The 15,851-nt window shown below is 31.4% G+C and overlaps 1 protein-coding gene across 6 annotated transcripts in view; it reads left to right on the top strand.

Moving 5' to 3' along the window:
* LOC127285353 (trichohyalin-like) overlaps positions 1 to 15,851 on the top strand; it is a 157,722-nt gene that overhangs the window by 41,088 nt on the left and 100,783 nt on the right. For all 6 annotated transcript variants that reach the window (XR_007843595.1, XM_051311325.1, XM_051311329.1 and 3 more), the window contains one exon: positions 15,746 to 15,812. Coding sequence is in view for 5 of the 6 variants with exons in the window: in XM_051311325.1 (XP_051167282.1) it covers positions 15,746 to 15,812 (67 nt within the window). In the remaining variant the exon portion in view is untranslated. The remainder of the gene's footprint in view (positions 1 to 15,745; positions 15,813 to 15,851) is intronic.

The following is a 15,851-nucleotide window of genomic DNA, read 5'->3' as shown; positions in this document are numbered from 1 at the left end:
TCCCAAGACTAAAAACGGTAGAAAAAAACTTGAATCAATTCAAAATGCTGCTGTAAGAATAGCGTTAGGTTATCGTAGAAGCACGCCTATTAATATCCTTTTGGCTGAATCAAAGCTTTCCGTGTTAAAAGATCGTTCTGTATATTTGTGTGAATGTTATATGGCGAAAATTATGTCTAACAGTAGCTCTAATGTATTCACTTCTGTCTACACTTACTACAAAAAGGAAAGTGCGTAACTGAAAAATATTAATTTGTCAAAATATTATAAATTTAATTAATTTTTAAAATTAATAGAAACACGTTATAATTATAATTTATATTGTTCAAATTATAAAGTCCTAAAACGATACCTGAGTGTGAAACTGTTCTATCTCACAGTGAAAGTAAATAAAGTGCTATCTCAATTTTTTTGTCTAACCTTTTTTGCAATGTTAATTGCATAAAATTTCTTAAAATAATGCTTAATGTACTAATGTTAATAGTAAAATATACTATTTACATAATTATTATGTATTTCATTCATAATAATATTTTAATTAAACATTATTACCGCAAAATCAGAGCAATAAAAGTTGCAGAGAGCAGGTTGTAACGAATAATTAAGTAGGCGTAGGGTGCGTAAGAATGTGTGGTCTTCGGTGCGTGTATAATCATTTGTGTCCGGAGAATTTCCGAAAACTTGCGAAGAATTGTACCGCGGTCTGAGCTTCGTAGAGAGCATACATGTAAATCACAATCGCAGGCGTTGCGGAGCGAGAGTGATCATCACCCGGTAACGGGGTAAGTTAATAATTCTTTGGAACAAACTATAACTTGAATTGTTTTTCTTACGGGGTATTTTTGTAAAAAAAAAACTAAAAAAAAAACTTTTGCGGAAATAATTTATAGTTTTGGTATGGTGTGACACTTCATTGTTGGCGAAAAACCGTTGCAAAAAACATCTTCGGCAACTTGATCATTGTGAGCCACGCTGGCAACTAAATAATTGGATCCGAGGCCGCCTTATATATTCATATTTTTATAACGTCTTCTCTGAGGGAAATACTGACTAGGCGAACCATTCGGACCAACATTTCTCGATAAGTCATCGACTTTGATCATCGTGTTCGAAGTAAAACTTCTAACCGCTACACGCAAGCCACACCAAGCTCCGGACGCATTGTAAAGATAAGTACTGCGATTTGTTGTCCTGTTGTATCTTCTTTTATTAAGTTTATTCGTATCATATTTTCGACAATGGTATTTCCAAAATTAAACTATATTTTTTAATACGAATTTCTAAAATCACTATCAATTATCGTCTACTTTAAACAGTGGTTTGTTACCAGACGTAATTACTATTGTATTTTCTTGAGTAAAATCAACTAATGGAATTTACCAGAACCAAACAATAAGACTGACTGTTTATATCTTTCTGCAATTTTGTATGTGTATGTGGTATGTCTAAACGCGTTTCTTTTATGTTTTAAAAATTTATCGATTATATTCTTGGGATCCACGATTTTATACAAAATAATAAATTAACTTATTGTTAAATTCTAAAATTTGTTATTAAGTTAGTCCAAAAACTGAGATAGCACGTTATTCACCTTCACTGTAGGATAGAACAGTTTCACACTCAGGTATTGAAAAGCGTTAATTCCTGTAAATACTGAAATTGGCTATGAACTTAATAATATACCAGAACAAAATATTAGATTAGATGAATTTGTAAATAATAGTAACGCACTTTCTATTTATATGGATAGGAGCAAGGTAACTTCAAATAAAAGTGTTGGTACTGTGGGTGTGTGTCCGGAGTTAGGTATCAGTATTAAGCGAAGCTAGTATTTCCTTGGATGCCTCTGTATATACCGCGGAGTGTATTGCATTGAATGATGGTTTGGATGTTGTCCTCAAGAATAAACATTGTAACTTTCTCATTTTTTCGGACTCCCTAACTGCACTTCAAAGCTTAAAATCATGTTCTATTAGTATAAAAACAAATTTTTATATTTTTGAAATAAGAAGAAAGTATATCGTGTTCTAAACTGTAAATTCTAATAATAGTGTCATTAAATTTTACTGAGTCCCTTCGCACATTGGAGTCCGGGGAAATGAGGAAGCGGACTCGCTGGCTAAATCTGCTACTGCGGAGGAGTGCTTTGTTGATCGGAAAATCCCATTTACCCACTTATATGAATCCTGTGGGAAAAAGTGCTATACACAGACTAGATTTTATACTAAAGCTCGGGTTAAATAAGAGAAAAAATTATTTCCAAAGGTATTATACTGATACCAGAAAAACTTGGTTTTATTGTAGGTCCTTGACAAGAAAATATATTGTCACGGTGAATCGTTGCAGAGCAGACCATTATAATTTAGTGGCCTCCCTAGCAGGTATTGGTATTGTAAATAGTCCGTCGTGTAAGTGTGGCAGTGTTAGTAAGGATTTGAATCATGTATTATGGCAGTGTCCTCTTTATGTTCCCCAAAGATCTAAATTACTTAAAATATTGTCTAAAATTAAAATGTATATACCATTGTGTGTGGAAATGTTTCTGGCTAAGCCTAATATTGTTGCGTGTTGTTATATTGTACAGTTTTTGAAAGAATGTAATTTGAGTATCTAAACACATGTAACCTTTTATGTAGGTTTCCTTAAATGCTTTAAAAAAAGTAAATTTGTAAAAGTAGTGGATGTAAAAAAGTCAAAATGAATATCTAATAACTATTAAATAATTATTGAATAGCATTTTGCATTATATGAATGTCTAACCTCCATTACATTAAAGTTAAAATTCAGTCTTGATATTTTTGGCATAATTATAGGGGAGACTGAGGTCAACCGGCCAGATGTTAGTTTCTCAGAATTGGTCAAACTTTAAAATACGTTAATTATAAATTTGAAAACAGTATATTAAAAGTAACTTATTTCTTTAGTTTGACATTTTTTAATTGTGTTTATGCAATTTTATAAACAAAAGTTTGTTTTTTCTCTTCCGCTAGAAATTTTTACGGATCTTTTCATAAGCAATTTGTAAGAAAATCGTGCAATATTCATTAAAATTGTTTTTTAGGTTTAAAAGGTGCATGTCTATGTTAAATTTATCGGTATATTACACTGTGCGACAAAATTTTACAAGTTTTGTTTCAGTGACTTTTTTCATTGTTTACGTTAAAACTGCATAAAATATGAACAAATATAGTAATTATATCCTCTAAGTGATAAGTTTTCTACTTTAATAACAAATTTGATGGATTTTCGATTTTTACAGTTGAATTGATCGGATTTAGCTACTGATTTACAATAATATCAAATAAAAAATGAAATTACACGAAATATTGTAATAAAATTAGCATATATAAAAGAAAAATTGACTTACAATAGGCAGTTATAATTCAAAAATGGATATTTTTTCTGCTTTTCTTCTTTTTTGTAGATGGATAAAAAATAATAAATAAAAATAAAATAAAGTAATAAATTCCAAATATAATCGCCCATCATAGAAGTGTCCCATGATCCTTGGTATCGTTTTTCCATAACAGCAATGTCCTGATGGAACCTCTCACCATGCTCTTCACTGACGTCTCCCATGTTCTCACTAAATAGATCCAAGTGAGAATGAAGAAAATGCATTTTCAGGGACATTCGGCAACCATGTTTCCGAAACTTATCAAACAGGTCTTCAATCAATTGTTCGTAGTCAGGACTCTTCTTGTTTCCCAAAAAGTTCATACAGATATTTTTAAAAGCTTTAAATGCATCAAGTTTGATTTTAGCCATTTTGTTTTAAAAATCTTTTGATCGAAACATTCTACGAACATCAAGTCCATTGAAAAGTCCTGCTTCGATTTTTGCTTTAGACAGTTTTGGAAAAAGAACATGTAAATATTGGAATGCTTGGCCCTGTTTATTCATTGCTTTCACAAATTGTTTAATAAGTCCCAATTTTACGTGCAAAGGAGGCATAAGTACTTTTTCAGAATCAACCAAAGCTTGATTCTTAATATTGTTCGTGCCTTGAACGTAGGACTGTCTTAATGGCCATTTTTTTGTATCGTAATGTTTAGGGTCTGCTTGACTGTCCCATAACCAAATAAAACATGAGTGTTTTATGTAGCCTCCTTGTAAACCCATTAAAAATCCAATTATCTTAAAATCACCGCAAACAAACCATTGATATTTTTCGTACTGTATACAGACAAGGAGAAATTTGACATTATCGTATTCTTCTTTCAAGTGAGTTGAGTGACCAATGGGAATTGACGGATATTTATTACCATTATGCAAAAGCACACATTTAAGACTTGATGAGGAACTGTCTATGAATAGACGCCATTCGTTCGATATGTGCTCTATCTCAATTTCTTCAAATAAACCGTTTACATCGTGGCAATAGCACAATTTGTTGCTGACAGAAAAATATTGCGAAAATCTTTCATGACGCCTTCGGTGAGATGTAATTTTGCAGGACTTATCAAGAAGATTCCATTGCTTCAGTCTGGATGTTAATAGTTCTGCATTAAATTTTGTAAGCACCATTTCTCGAATTAAATCATTTAATTCGTTTTGATTAGGAAAGTGGGGCTGTTTGTTTTCAGACTCATCTTCACACACTTCTTTTGGCAAAGGATAAACTACAGTTTCATCCGACTCAGATGAAGAATCAAGTTCATCAGCTTCGCTTAAATGAGGTTGAAAATCTCCTTCTTCATCTTTTTTCTCTAGTGGCCTCTTGCGGAGCATAGAGCTATAACTTGGAGATGGAAAATCAAATGAAGCTTCGTTTAACTCAGACGTAGATGACATGTACAAAGGTATTGGTAATGATTCCGAATGGGGAATAGGAGCTCGAGAAGACGGAACATCAGGGTAAATGATACTTGAACGATTCTTTGTTTTTTTTAAATGAGACAAATTAACTATACAAAAAAAACAATCATTTACATGATTTTGCGGTTCTCTCCATATTCTTGGAACACCAAACTTCATCTGGCGGTTTTCACAACGATTCCATGCTTCTAAAGTTGCTCGGCAAGATCCACAAACAAAATGTGGGACCCATTTTTTATCTTAGATATTTTCAAACCAAAATACTTTTCATATGAAATTGAAAACGTCGAGGACTCTCTTATTTTATGCGTTACTTGAGATGGACCAAGGTAATATCCACACACATAACAGAAATTATCTGGTGAATGTAAACAGTGAAATGTACTTCTCGTAGCCATGTTTACCTGAATGATGCGACGTAAAACAAATGAGAATCTTCTCAATAAGTCTGAAGTCGTTCTCCCATAATCATACAACAAAAATCGATTTTCTTTAAATTCTCTTTGAATTTTTATGAAATGTTACTTTGTGTATGCTTTCTTTGTGGTAAAAATTTTAGTATCGCTTGCAGTGGTAAAAATTGATGCGAAATTTACAATTTTATACGGCGTTTGTTAGAAGTTTAGAAATTTGAACCATAATATCTCAATTTTTACCATTGCAAGGGATACCAAAGTTTTTACCACTAAGTAACATTTCCTCAAAATTTAAAGAGAAATTAAAAAAAATAATAATTATCAATGAACTACCGTAAAAGGTCACCTCCAATATTCCGATAAAATACACAAAAAATATATATCTCGACTGTAAAAGTACTTCCGAATCGCTTAGCTTGTAAGTGCGCAGAGGACCTTCTTATGTGTTGTTTTCTTTCTGTCCTACTCACACTCTAGCTGATCTATGATCGATTTTTAATTATTAATTCTGGTTTCTAATTACCAAAAAAAATCTGGCAGTTAAGACAGTCGTACTTCCAAGACAAGAACACTATTAAGAATCTTATGCTTTGGCTACTTCTCAACACTTGTTGACCCATGTCTCCTTTGCACATAAAATTGGGAATTGTTAAATAATTGTACATTTTTCTATTATTTAGGTCAATGTTAATAAAAAATTACTTGTAATTTAATTTTTATTCGTTATTTGTAAACCAGTAGCTGGCGTCGAACAATTGCACCCTAGAAAATCGACAATCGACACAAGTTGTTATTAAAGAAGAATACTTATCACTTAGAAGGTATAATGAGGATATTCGTTCATATTTTATGCAGTTTTCGTGCACGCTTCTCCTGAACAGTTGACCCGCCGGAAAGTAAAAGGGCGCATAAAATTTGTACGGCCGTTCGAGATGGCCCCTGACCCTAGTGAACATTTTTTTCGGGATAAGTTTTCACTGACTGAAAATTTTTCAGATAAACGAAGCCCTTGAAAATTTGGAAACGTAAGTCACTGTGAAACAAAAAAATTCATAACTTTTTTCGAAATAAAAAAATCACATTCATACAAAGTTTGTCGTCTTAAGAATAGTTTAAACTATAATTCCTGTGAATTTTGTCAAAAAATATTCATAACTTTGTTTTTTAGAGCGAGTTGAAGTGAAAAATTTAATTAAATTTGTGTTTTTTAAAAATCCAGTTTTTTTCGATTTACTCGAAAAACGAAAAAGATAGAGATTTTTTTTCATAGAAGAAACAAGATGCGTCATAAAATTTCTAGTAATGTAGTAATAAAAAAAAATTTTTTTTTTTAAATCGATTTTTCAAGCGTCAGGGGCCAACTCGAACGGCCGTACAAATTTTATGCGCCCTTTTACTTTCCGGCGGCTCAGTTAATCTATAATAAAAAAACCAAAATTTGTTTTAATCTGTAGGTACTATTTTGGTTATCGTGTAAACTAGAATGAGAAATATTTATTGAAATGTCAAAATGGAGTATGAAAGCCTGTAAACCATGGTAAAACTTAATAAAACCACTTTTTTGTAAGCATGTGGTATCATTGAATATAAAAATGAAGTTCAAGTCTTGAAATTCAAAATGGCGGACTAAATTACCAAAATTTTGAAAAACTTTCTGATTTGTTTAAAGTGCAGTATTCTAATGTTTTCGAGGTCGCCGAATCCAAACATGCTGGTAAAATTTAAAAATTCAAAATTGCGGACCCAGTATGGCGGACAAAATTTTTTTAAAATGCTTAGATTTCAACAAAACGTAATATTTTATTGTTTTTCTGATTGAAAAATTAAAATATGATGTTTCAATTGAAAAATTTTTTTAAGGGGGAGGGGTATGATATTTAATTATTTGCATTTTTTTTATTTTTTAAATTGAATGTATAATAATTCAAGAATATTGTGGGAAAATTTCAAGCCGATCGGAGCAAAAGTGACGAAGTTATGAGCATTCAAGTGTCGGTTGCATCGCGGGCTGTGATTTCGTATATTTTGAATTGAGTTTGTATTTAAACTTTTGCGGACATTTCTGAATGTTGTCTGATTTCGTTGATGTGTGTGTATAAGTTTTGGGGTCGCTTATTACGAATCTGAAGTCAGATTTAAAAAATTGTCAAAATTTAAAATTACGTTTTTCTCGAAATGACATTTTGGAAGTCCGTGTTCACGATAACTCAAAATCTACTGAATCAATCGTTTTGAAATTTGGCTCAGTAATTCTTAACTTACTTCCCCAGGTTACTGCCACTCGTTCAATTTGCAATATTTTTCAATGAGAATATGTGACGCGATGCGAAGAAAGGGACCTAAGAGTCCAATTTTTGATTTTCGGATTATGATTGATTCAGATAAATTAAGGATTGCTTTTTAATTATGTGAAGTCAAAATTAAATTTTATCAAATAGTTTTTTGCAATAACGATTTAAACATGAGCGATTCGTGTAGAGAATTGACTCTCTTTCTCCTCATACACACATGCGTACGCTCCCCTCTCACTGTGTCCATGTGTCACTTGAAGTTCGGGTCGGTATTCGTGATTTAGAGAGAGATGCGCTGACTACAACGTTCTCTCTCACTACGAAAGCACGTGTACGAGGTGCATCTCTCTTTACTTTCCGAAGACGCCCGAACACACAGACGCCAACTTGAAATAGTAGTGGGAAGCAAGAGAGAGTAAGAGATATCGGAAACTCTTCGCCACGTTCTTGCCTACTCTTTTCTCTCTCCTGTGAAATTGCCGTTTGGACGCTTAGGTCCCTTTCTTCGCGTCGCGTCACATATATGAAAATATACTTTAAATATTGTATTAATATGTGGAAATTAAGTTTAGAAAGTAACACACTTTATATCACCGAAAAAATTACTAAAAAAGTGCCTTTTTACACTTTATATCACCAAAAAATTACTAAAAAAGTGTCCCTTAAATTGCACATATAAAAGTAATAGGGCGTCTAACACAATTTGTTTTAAAATATATTTCAACGATTAGAACGACTGGATATTAGTAGAACTAAACAATTGTTCACTTCTCCTTAATCTTCCGTTAAATATCCATCACTTAGAGAACTTGTGTGACTTTCGTAGGTATCTTAAAGTGTAATATGTTTTAAAATATATTACTTTTATACTCAAATTTATTCAAACTTGAAATATGTAACTTACATAAATCCTTCAGAATTAAACGTAGACGTAATTTAGTTCGCCATTTTGAATATACCATTTTGAATTTCAAGACTTGAACTTTATTTTTATATTCAATGATACCACATGCTTACAAAAAAAGTTGTTTTATTAAGTTTTACCATGGTTTACAGGTTTTTATACTCCATTTTGACATTTCAATAAATATTTCTCATTCTAGTTTACACGATAGCCAAAATAGTACATACAGATTAAAACAAATTTTGTTTTTTTTATTTTAGATTAATTCCCAGGAGCTCAAAAAAGTAAATCAAGGATTCTCTATAATTTTCCTGTAATTTACATTTATTTAACTTTATTTTGCTCCAAGGTTCATTCAATTTAGTCAATTTCTTCAAGAAAAATTAGGTTTCGAAAATGGAAATGCCAAAATAACTTACTTTACCAGTCAAGTAGCAGTAAGTGCCTTTGGACCATTTACTGCTACCCGACCAGTAGAAACGCGTGCTTTCTCGTGCTCGGTGAGTGGTTGCATTTTGTTACTCAATTTATATCAGTTCTAGAACTTGGAAATACTTTAAACTAATTTTACCGTGTTCTACCAAATAAGTTTCCTCGAATATTCATATGTGGTTTACCACACAGGATGTTTTACAAAAGGATTCTGTAAGGAACTTGTGTGAACTATCATGGTTTCCCACATGTTGAAAATAATTACAACAGAGGATCTCACGATTTTTCCATGTAAGATCATGTACAAGTTCTTTTATAAATAACTTTTAATGTAAGATCCTACGTAAGATCCGAAATATGATTTCTACTTACAGAGTATGAGGAAGATTTTTTTTTCCTCTGCAGTCGGTGTTTAGGTTCAATCCCCAGTCCCTCCAAATTTATTTTCATATATTTCTCCAGAATACTAGAAATTGAAGAATAAACAAGGCAACAATGACATAAATAAAAAAAATAATCAAATTTTTTTTAATTTTTATTTTTTCACGACATCCTTTGTAGGATCCTACGTAGAAAACTATATATATAAACTATATCCCAATAGATTCGTTTTAAAGGATCACACATGGGAAACTTTATAGGAATTTTCAATAGGGTCAACATACTGAGGATCACACGTAGAAATATATGTATATATATAATTTTAATATTGTCAACTTCAGTTATTATTTTAGTTTGCTTTTGAAAGTCAGCTTGTACGATCACGGTTATAATTATGTAGAATACTAGTGAAATTCAATGAATGTGTTATGAATATTGTTAAAAATAAAAATAATAATTGTGTTTATTTAAGTGAAGAACAATATATAAAAATAATTGAAGAAGATATAATTCATGAGGCACATTTAATTGTTGGACATGGGGGTAGAAATAAACTTTCCAAAGAAGTAAATGATAAGTATAGCAACATTAATATAGAGATGATTATGGTTTATTTAAGTCTTTGCGAAGCATGACACAAGAAACCCAAGAGTAGAAAGAAAGGTTTAGTCGTGAAACCCATACTATCTGCAGAATTCAATTGAAGAAAGTTGTCATTCATTTTTTACTTTGACCGATACGATGCGATAAATGTATACATTTACCGGTTAAAGTGCCCTCTAATCTATATTACATTTATTATTCGCACTTTTAACACCTAAAATGGTAAATGTGTATATTTACCAAATATGTACCTTTACCGTAACATATCCCAAGTATAAATGTCCATAGCTCGCCGTAATTAAACACCGGTATGGTACTGATCCAATACTGGCCGTCGGTATTGACTTTCAGTACTGGCAGTGTACTGACTAATACACCGAATTAGTTCTATATCGGAGGTAAACAAATATTAAAACCAGTACTGGCAGAACACTGTCATTCACACCGAATCAGTTCTAAGTCGGTGGAAAAAAAACATTAAATGAAAAAGTCTTTAAATTATTCCAATAGGTAGAAAACGATGATTTTTTATTAAAAAATATGTTTATTAATTTCTTTCCAATACTTTCTCTCAAAATTTTTGATGTAATTGTAATGTATTATTATTATATATGTAAAATATATTTATGTTTGTATTAGTTAAAAATTTTTTGAGATAAAAAAATTCAAGAATAAATACATTTTATTTTCGTGATCAATAGATAATACGGTCTTCGAAATCAAAACTTTTGCATTAGGGTAAACTACTTCAAGTCAGCGCGGCTGTGCAAAGTAAAAAAAAAATTAAATAGTATGAATTAAAAAAAAATTACAACACAAAAATATTTTTTGTAAATTAATTTATTAAAATTAATATAATTTAATTAACATAAATGATAATTATTATTTTAATTATTTATTAATAATTTGTGTTAAACTCGCCACGAGATTTTAGTAAACTTTTTACCAAACTCGGAAAAAAAGGAAAGATATTAATAATTCGTAGTCTGACTATTAAAATCAGAAAAAAGTTACTGACGTACAATAATTGATTGTTGAGAATTTTAAAATTTAATACACAGTCGATCAAAAAATAAAATCTGAAGATTCACTAAAAAAACATTTAGCTTTTAATAGCTTGACTACTAAAGTTGCCATCTGAAACCTCATATATACGTATATATATCGACAATCGACAAGTAATGTAGAAATCCAATTTACCTATGAACGAGAGATCACATATATAAACGCATCTTAACCTAAAATCGCCTAAAATACAGATAGGGTAAACGCTCGCTTTAACCGACGCAACGCAAATACAATTCATATCAACGATATCAAGAGGGCAGTTTATTTTTCTTATACAGGGTGTTCCAAAAGTATGGAAACTTGCAAATATCTCAAAAAGTACGAATTTTTGTAAAAAATGTTCAAGACAAAAGTTGTTCCAAACAAAAAGATGTACATCTTTGAAACCAAAAAATTGGGCCCGGAGCCCAATGTTGGGTCCTACAATGAAAAAAGTGATTTTCTTAAATGAGAAAAATAATTTTCAGTATCAAATTCGTAATCCCCATGAAATTCTGCGTTCAGACATGTGGTATAAGTGTCCAAAATATTGGGCCCAATCCAAGATATTGGGTATCCAAAATTTATCAACAGATAAATAAATTTTAAAAAATCGCATCTTGGAGGGATTTTGAGATCACAGGATTAGAAATTGGAAGCTAATTTTTAAATTGAGCATAGAGCCCAATGTAAGATTCTGCAGCCCAATGTGAGGGCCCAATATTTTTGGTATTTGTACCACAAGTCTAAGACCAGAATTTCATAACGATTACGAAATGGAAGGAATCTAATTTTTTTACTGTAGGCCTCACATTGGGCTGCGGAATCTTACATTGGGCTCTGTGCCTAATTTGAAAAGTAGCTTAAAATTTTTAATCCTGTGACACCAAAAACTCCAAAAGATGCGATTTTATAAATTTATTAATTTATCAAAAAATGTCGAGCTCAATCCCATAGACATTGGGCTCAATATTTTTTGGCTTTTGTACTACAAGTCTAAACCCAGAATTTCATAACGATTCTGAAATGGATATTGAAAATTAGTGGGTTTTATTTAAACAACTAATTTTTTTTAATGTGGGCTTCACATTGGACCGCGGAATCTTACATTGGGCTTTGTGTACAATTTGAAAATTAGCTTCGAATTTCTAATCCTGTGACCCCAAAAACCCCTAAATATGCGATTTTTTAAATTTATTTAGCTGTTGATAAATTTTGGACCCAATATCTTAGATTGGGCCCAATATTTTGGGCACTTATACCACATGTCTGAACACAGAATTTCATGGGGATTACGAATTTGATACTGAAAATTAGTGGTGTCATTTAAGAAAACCACTTTTTTCATTGTAGAGCCCAACATTGGGCTCCGGGCCCAATTTTTTGGTTTCAAAGATGTACATCTTTTTGTTTGGAACAACTTTTGTCTTGAACATTTTTTACAAAAATTCGTACTTTTTGAGATATTTGCAAGTTTTCATACTTTTGGAACACCCTGTATACTAATCTCACCATTTCATTTCCACTTACGAGAAAATTTTTATTATGTTTAAACTTATTTCAAGTGCAATAAAAAAATTTCAAAAAAATAAATTATTTAATATTATTAATAAGGTCAATTTTACGAAATGTCAGAATTAATTTTTTATGCAAACAGGATTATTAAAAGTGTTCGTTGTGTATAGACATTTTTCCATCTATGCCGGAACTATTTAACTGCTGACGCTACACGGACAAGCTTCGCTTGTTTGTATGCGTGCTGTTTTCATCGTGAGACTACTAAATTGTAAACACGACGCAACGAAAATGTCGTTCTTACAAATATAAAAAATATACTTTTGACATTCATTTTTTCTTAATCTTAATTTTTCTTACAGCGTTAACGAATATTTCTTAGCGTGGCTACTAAATTTTGATAAAAAAGAAAACATTTTTTGTTGAAAAGATTTATATAAAATGATAGTTTTCCATTTTTTCCGAGTTTGGTCGCGAGTTTACTAAAATCTCTTGGCAAGTTTGCCAGAAAGTGATGCACAAAGTCTTTCCGTGTATAATTACCCTCACATTACCTTTTCGTGGTAAAACTGGGAGTAATAAGCTTATAAGGATGAAATTTGCAATGGAAAGAGTATTATATAGCATTTTGTAAAAAAATGAGATTTTAACTCCGGATGAGTACTTTACCAGTATTATTCAAGTACTACGTTATACTGGTGAGCGGGACAAAATCAGTACTGGACAGCGTTATTAGCCAGGGCTGGCCCACTACTGGCCCAGTACGGCAGTCAGTACTGTTATAGTGTTATAGTGTTGGGTCAGTACTATGCCAGTGGCACATTTCTACTTGAGATATACTAGTAACGATGTATAATGAACTCGTTAAGGAAACTTTAAAATTTTCTACGTAGGAACACATGTTATTTACCAAGAGAAAGGTACGTAGGAACTTGTGAAAGAAACTTCAAAGGATACCACATAGTAACACACTAATAAAGAGTACAGTAGGTACGAACTAATGAAGGAAACTTTAAAGGATATCATGTAGGAACACACACTACTTGCCACCCACACAGCACCCAAAATTCCCTGAAACTTGACAGAACCTCACACTGCGAGGTTAGGAAACATCAGTGGCAAGGTTCAAACAAGTTTGTGTCGATGTTTAAATATCCACATGAAAAGAATATTCACACGAAACTTTGAGGAAATATTGTACTATAAATATTCACGTGCAATGTTCAATCAATGTTGTGTCAATATTGACACCTTTTCGCCTAGTTATAAAAATTTCGTTTACTAATATAATCAGTATAGGTGAATATTGACACAACATTGACTGAACATTGCACGTGAATATTTATAGTGTAATATTCCCTCAAAGTTTCGTTTAAATATTCTTTTCATGTGGACATTTAAATATCGACACAAACTTGTATGAACCTTGCCACTGAAGTTTTCTAACCTCGCCGTGTGAGGTTTTGTCAAGTTTCAGGGAATTTTGGGTGCTGTGTGGGCAAGAGCAAGGTACGTACGAATTTGTGAAAGAAACTTCAAACGATACCACGTAGGAACACACATTATTTAGCAACAAAAAGGCACGTACAAATTTGTAAATAATCTTATTAAGGTTACCATGCAGGAACCTATTTAGGAACACTTTAAGGGTAGTGTGAAGGAACACTTTTCTATAACATTTATATAACAGGAAAAATCGTGAGATCCCCTGTTGTAATTATTTTCAACATCTGGGAAACCATGCTGGTTCACACACAAGTTTCTTACAGGATCCTTTTGTAAAAGATCCTGTGTGGTAAACCACATATGAACATACGAGGGAACTTACGAAGGAACTCGAAATAGGATCCTATGTGTGTTCCTTCACAGGAATTTTCAATAGGGTATAGGGCTCCTCAAAAATGAAAATATGTGGACGCTTTCGACACATATTTTAGATTTCTTTTGAATGGCATGACTTAAAAGTGCTACCAATTTTAATTTTTAGAAAAATTCCAATCGTTAATTTTGAAATAGGAGAATATTTGTATTCTTTGTTCAATTTCAACCCTTAGCGCTCCTCAAAAATAAAAAAAATGTGCTCTTTCGACACATTTTCTAGTGGTCTGTTGAATGTCAGGATGTCAAAGTGCGCAAATTTTAATTACTTTTCAAAATTCAGATATTTAATATATATACATATATATATTATCTTATTAAAATGCATTATTTTCCCTATTATTTTTAAAATCCTTAGATTTGCTTTTAATATTTATTATTTATGTGTTTAATGTATAATTTTTATTATTTTTATTGAAAAGAATTCATAATTGTGGCACTCCATGTGAAGTGATCGGGGTCGAAATTTTAAATGTCTCGGACCAGGTTAAAAACTTGCACAATTTGTAGTCCTATTAGATACAATTAAAAATACCAAATATTACTAATTTATTTAAACAACTGTAAAATCTAGAGGTGGTCAAAGTTCGGACTTTTTGTTTTGCATGGCATATTTAAAAAATTTATAGTTCCTATAAAACAAACCGAAAAATGTTTCCAATATATTTATTTTGTAGCTCTTTTTTACATCGAGTGCCATAATTATGATTTTTGTTTTCGTTAAGCTTTTAATGTTGCCTAATGAAAAAATAGAATGAAATTTTTAAAATTAATTTGTAATAATTGCCGACTTTTCCCCTAACGCCGACTTTACCTCATTTTACGGTATAATTATGATTAAATGTGTAGTATTTATTTATTTCATCCAAAATACCCAGTATTACACCTGGAATATAATGTAATATTCCTGTAATATTTTGGTAATATGACATATTGGGATAATACTAATGTAATAGTCACGTATTAGTTGTAATATACGTAATAGGGTACGCCTTTTTTCTTAGTGAATACCTATAGATCGAATCGAATATTCACCTTGAATCGAATATTCCTATAGAAAGGCCATTGTTAAAAGTAGAATCTCTATATATAACTTATAGATATTAGTGAAAAACCTATTATAAGTACATAATAAAAAAATTCTCGGTCCTTTCACAGAAAAAACCGTAAACTGGAATTAAGAATATATTCGTGGATTATTATTCTTAATTTCAGTTTAAGATTTTTTCTGTGAATTGGATTATCATTTACCCAGGTTTAACTGTACTTATTTATTACCATAATAATATCACTATTAATTACTAGAAAGACAATAAAATTTGTGACATCGACTATCGTTTTCAATGAAATACCTCATATATACAAAAGAGTAGGAAACACATTTCATGTGTTATCAAGGGTGCATCTTTAAACGATTCAGAAAATTATTATCTTTATTCTTATTTGTCTTTTATCCACAGGGTAGAAGATACGGAAACACTCGTGGAGGCAATTACAAAAGACGAAATTGAGCCATACTCAATAAATGTAAGTCTAATTGCATCTTGCTAAAAACTTGTATTTTTG

Source organism: Leptopilina boulardi, unplaced genomic scaffold (assembly GCF_019393585.1).
Source record: "Leptopilina boulardi isolate dan_hultmark-lab unplaced genomic scaffold, ZJU_Lbou_2.1 LbouV2_331, whole genome shotgun sequence".
Classification (NCBI taxonomy): domain Eukaryota; kingdom Metazoa; phylum Arthropoda; class Insecta; order Hymenoptera; family Figitidae; genus Leptopilina; species Leptopilina boulardi.
The sequence above is the reverse complement of the archived record's forward strand: the minus strand, read 5'-3'. Positions and strand labels throughout refer to the sequence as shown.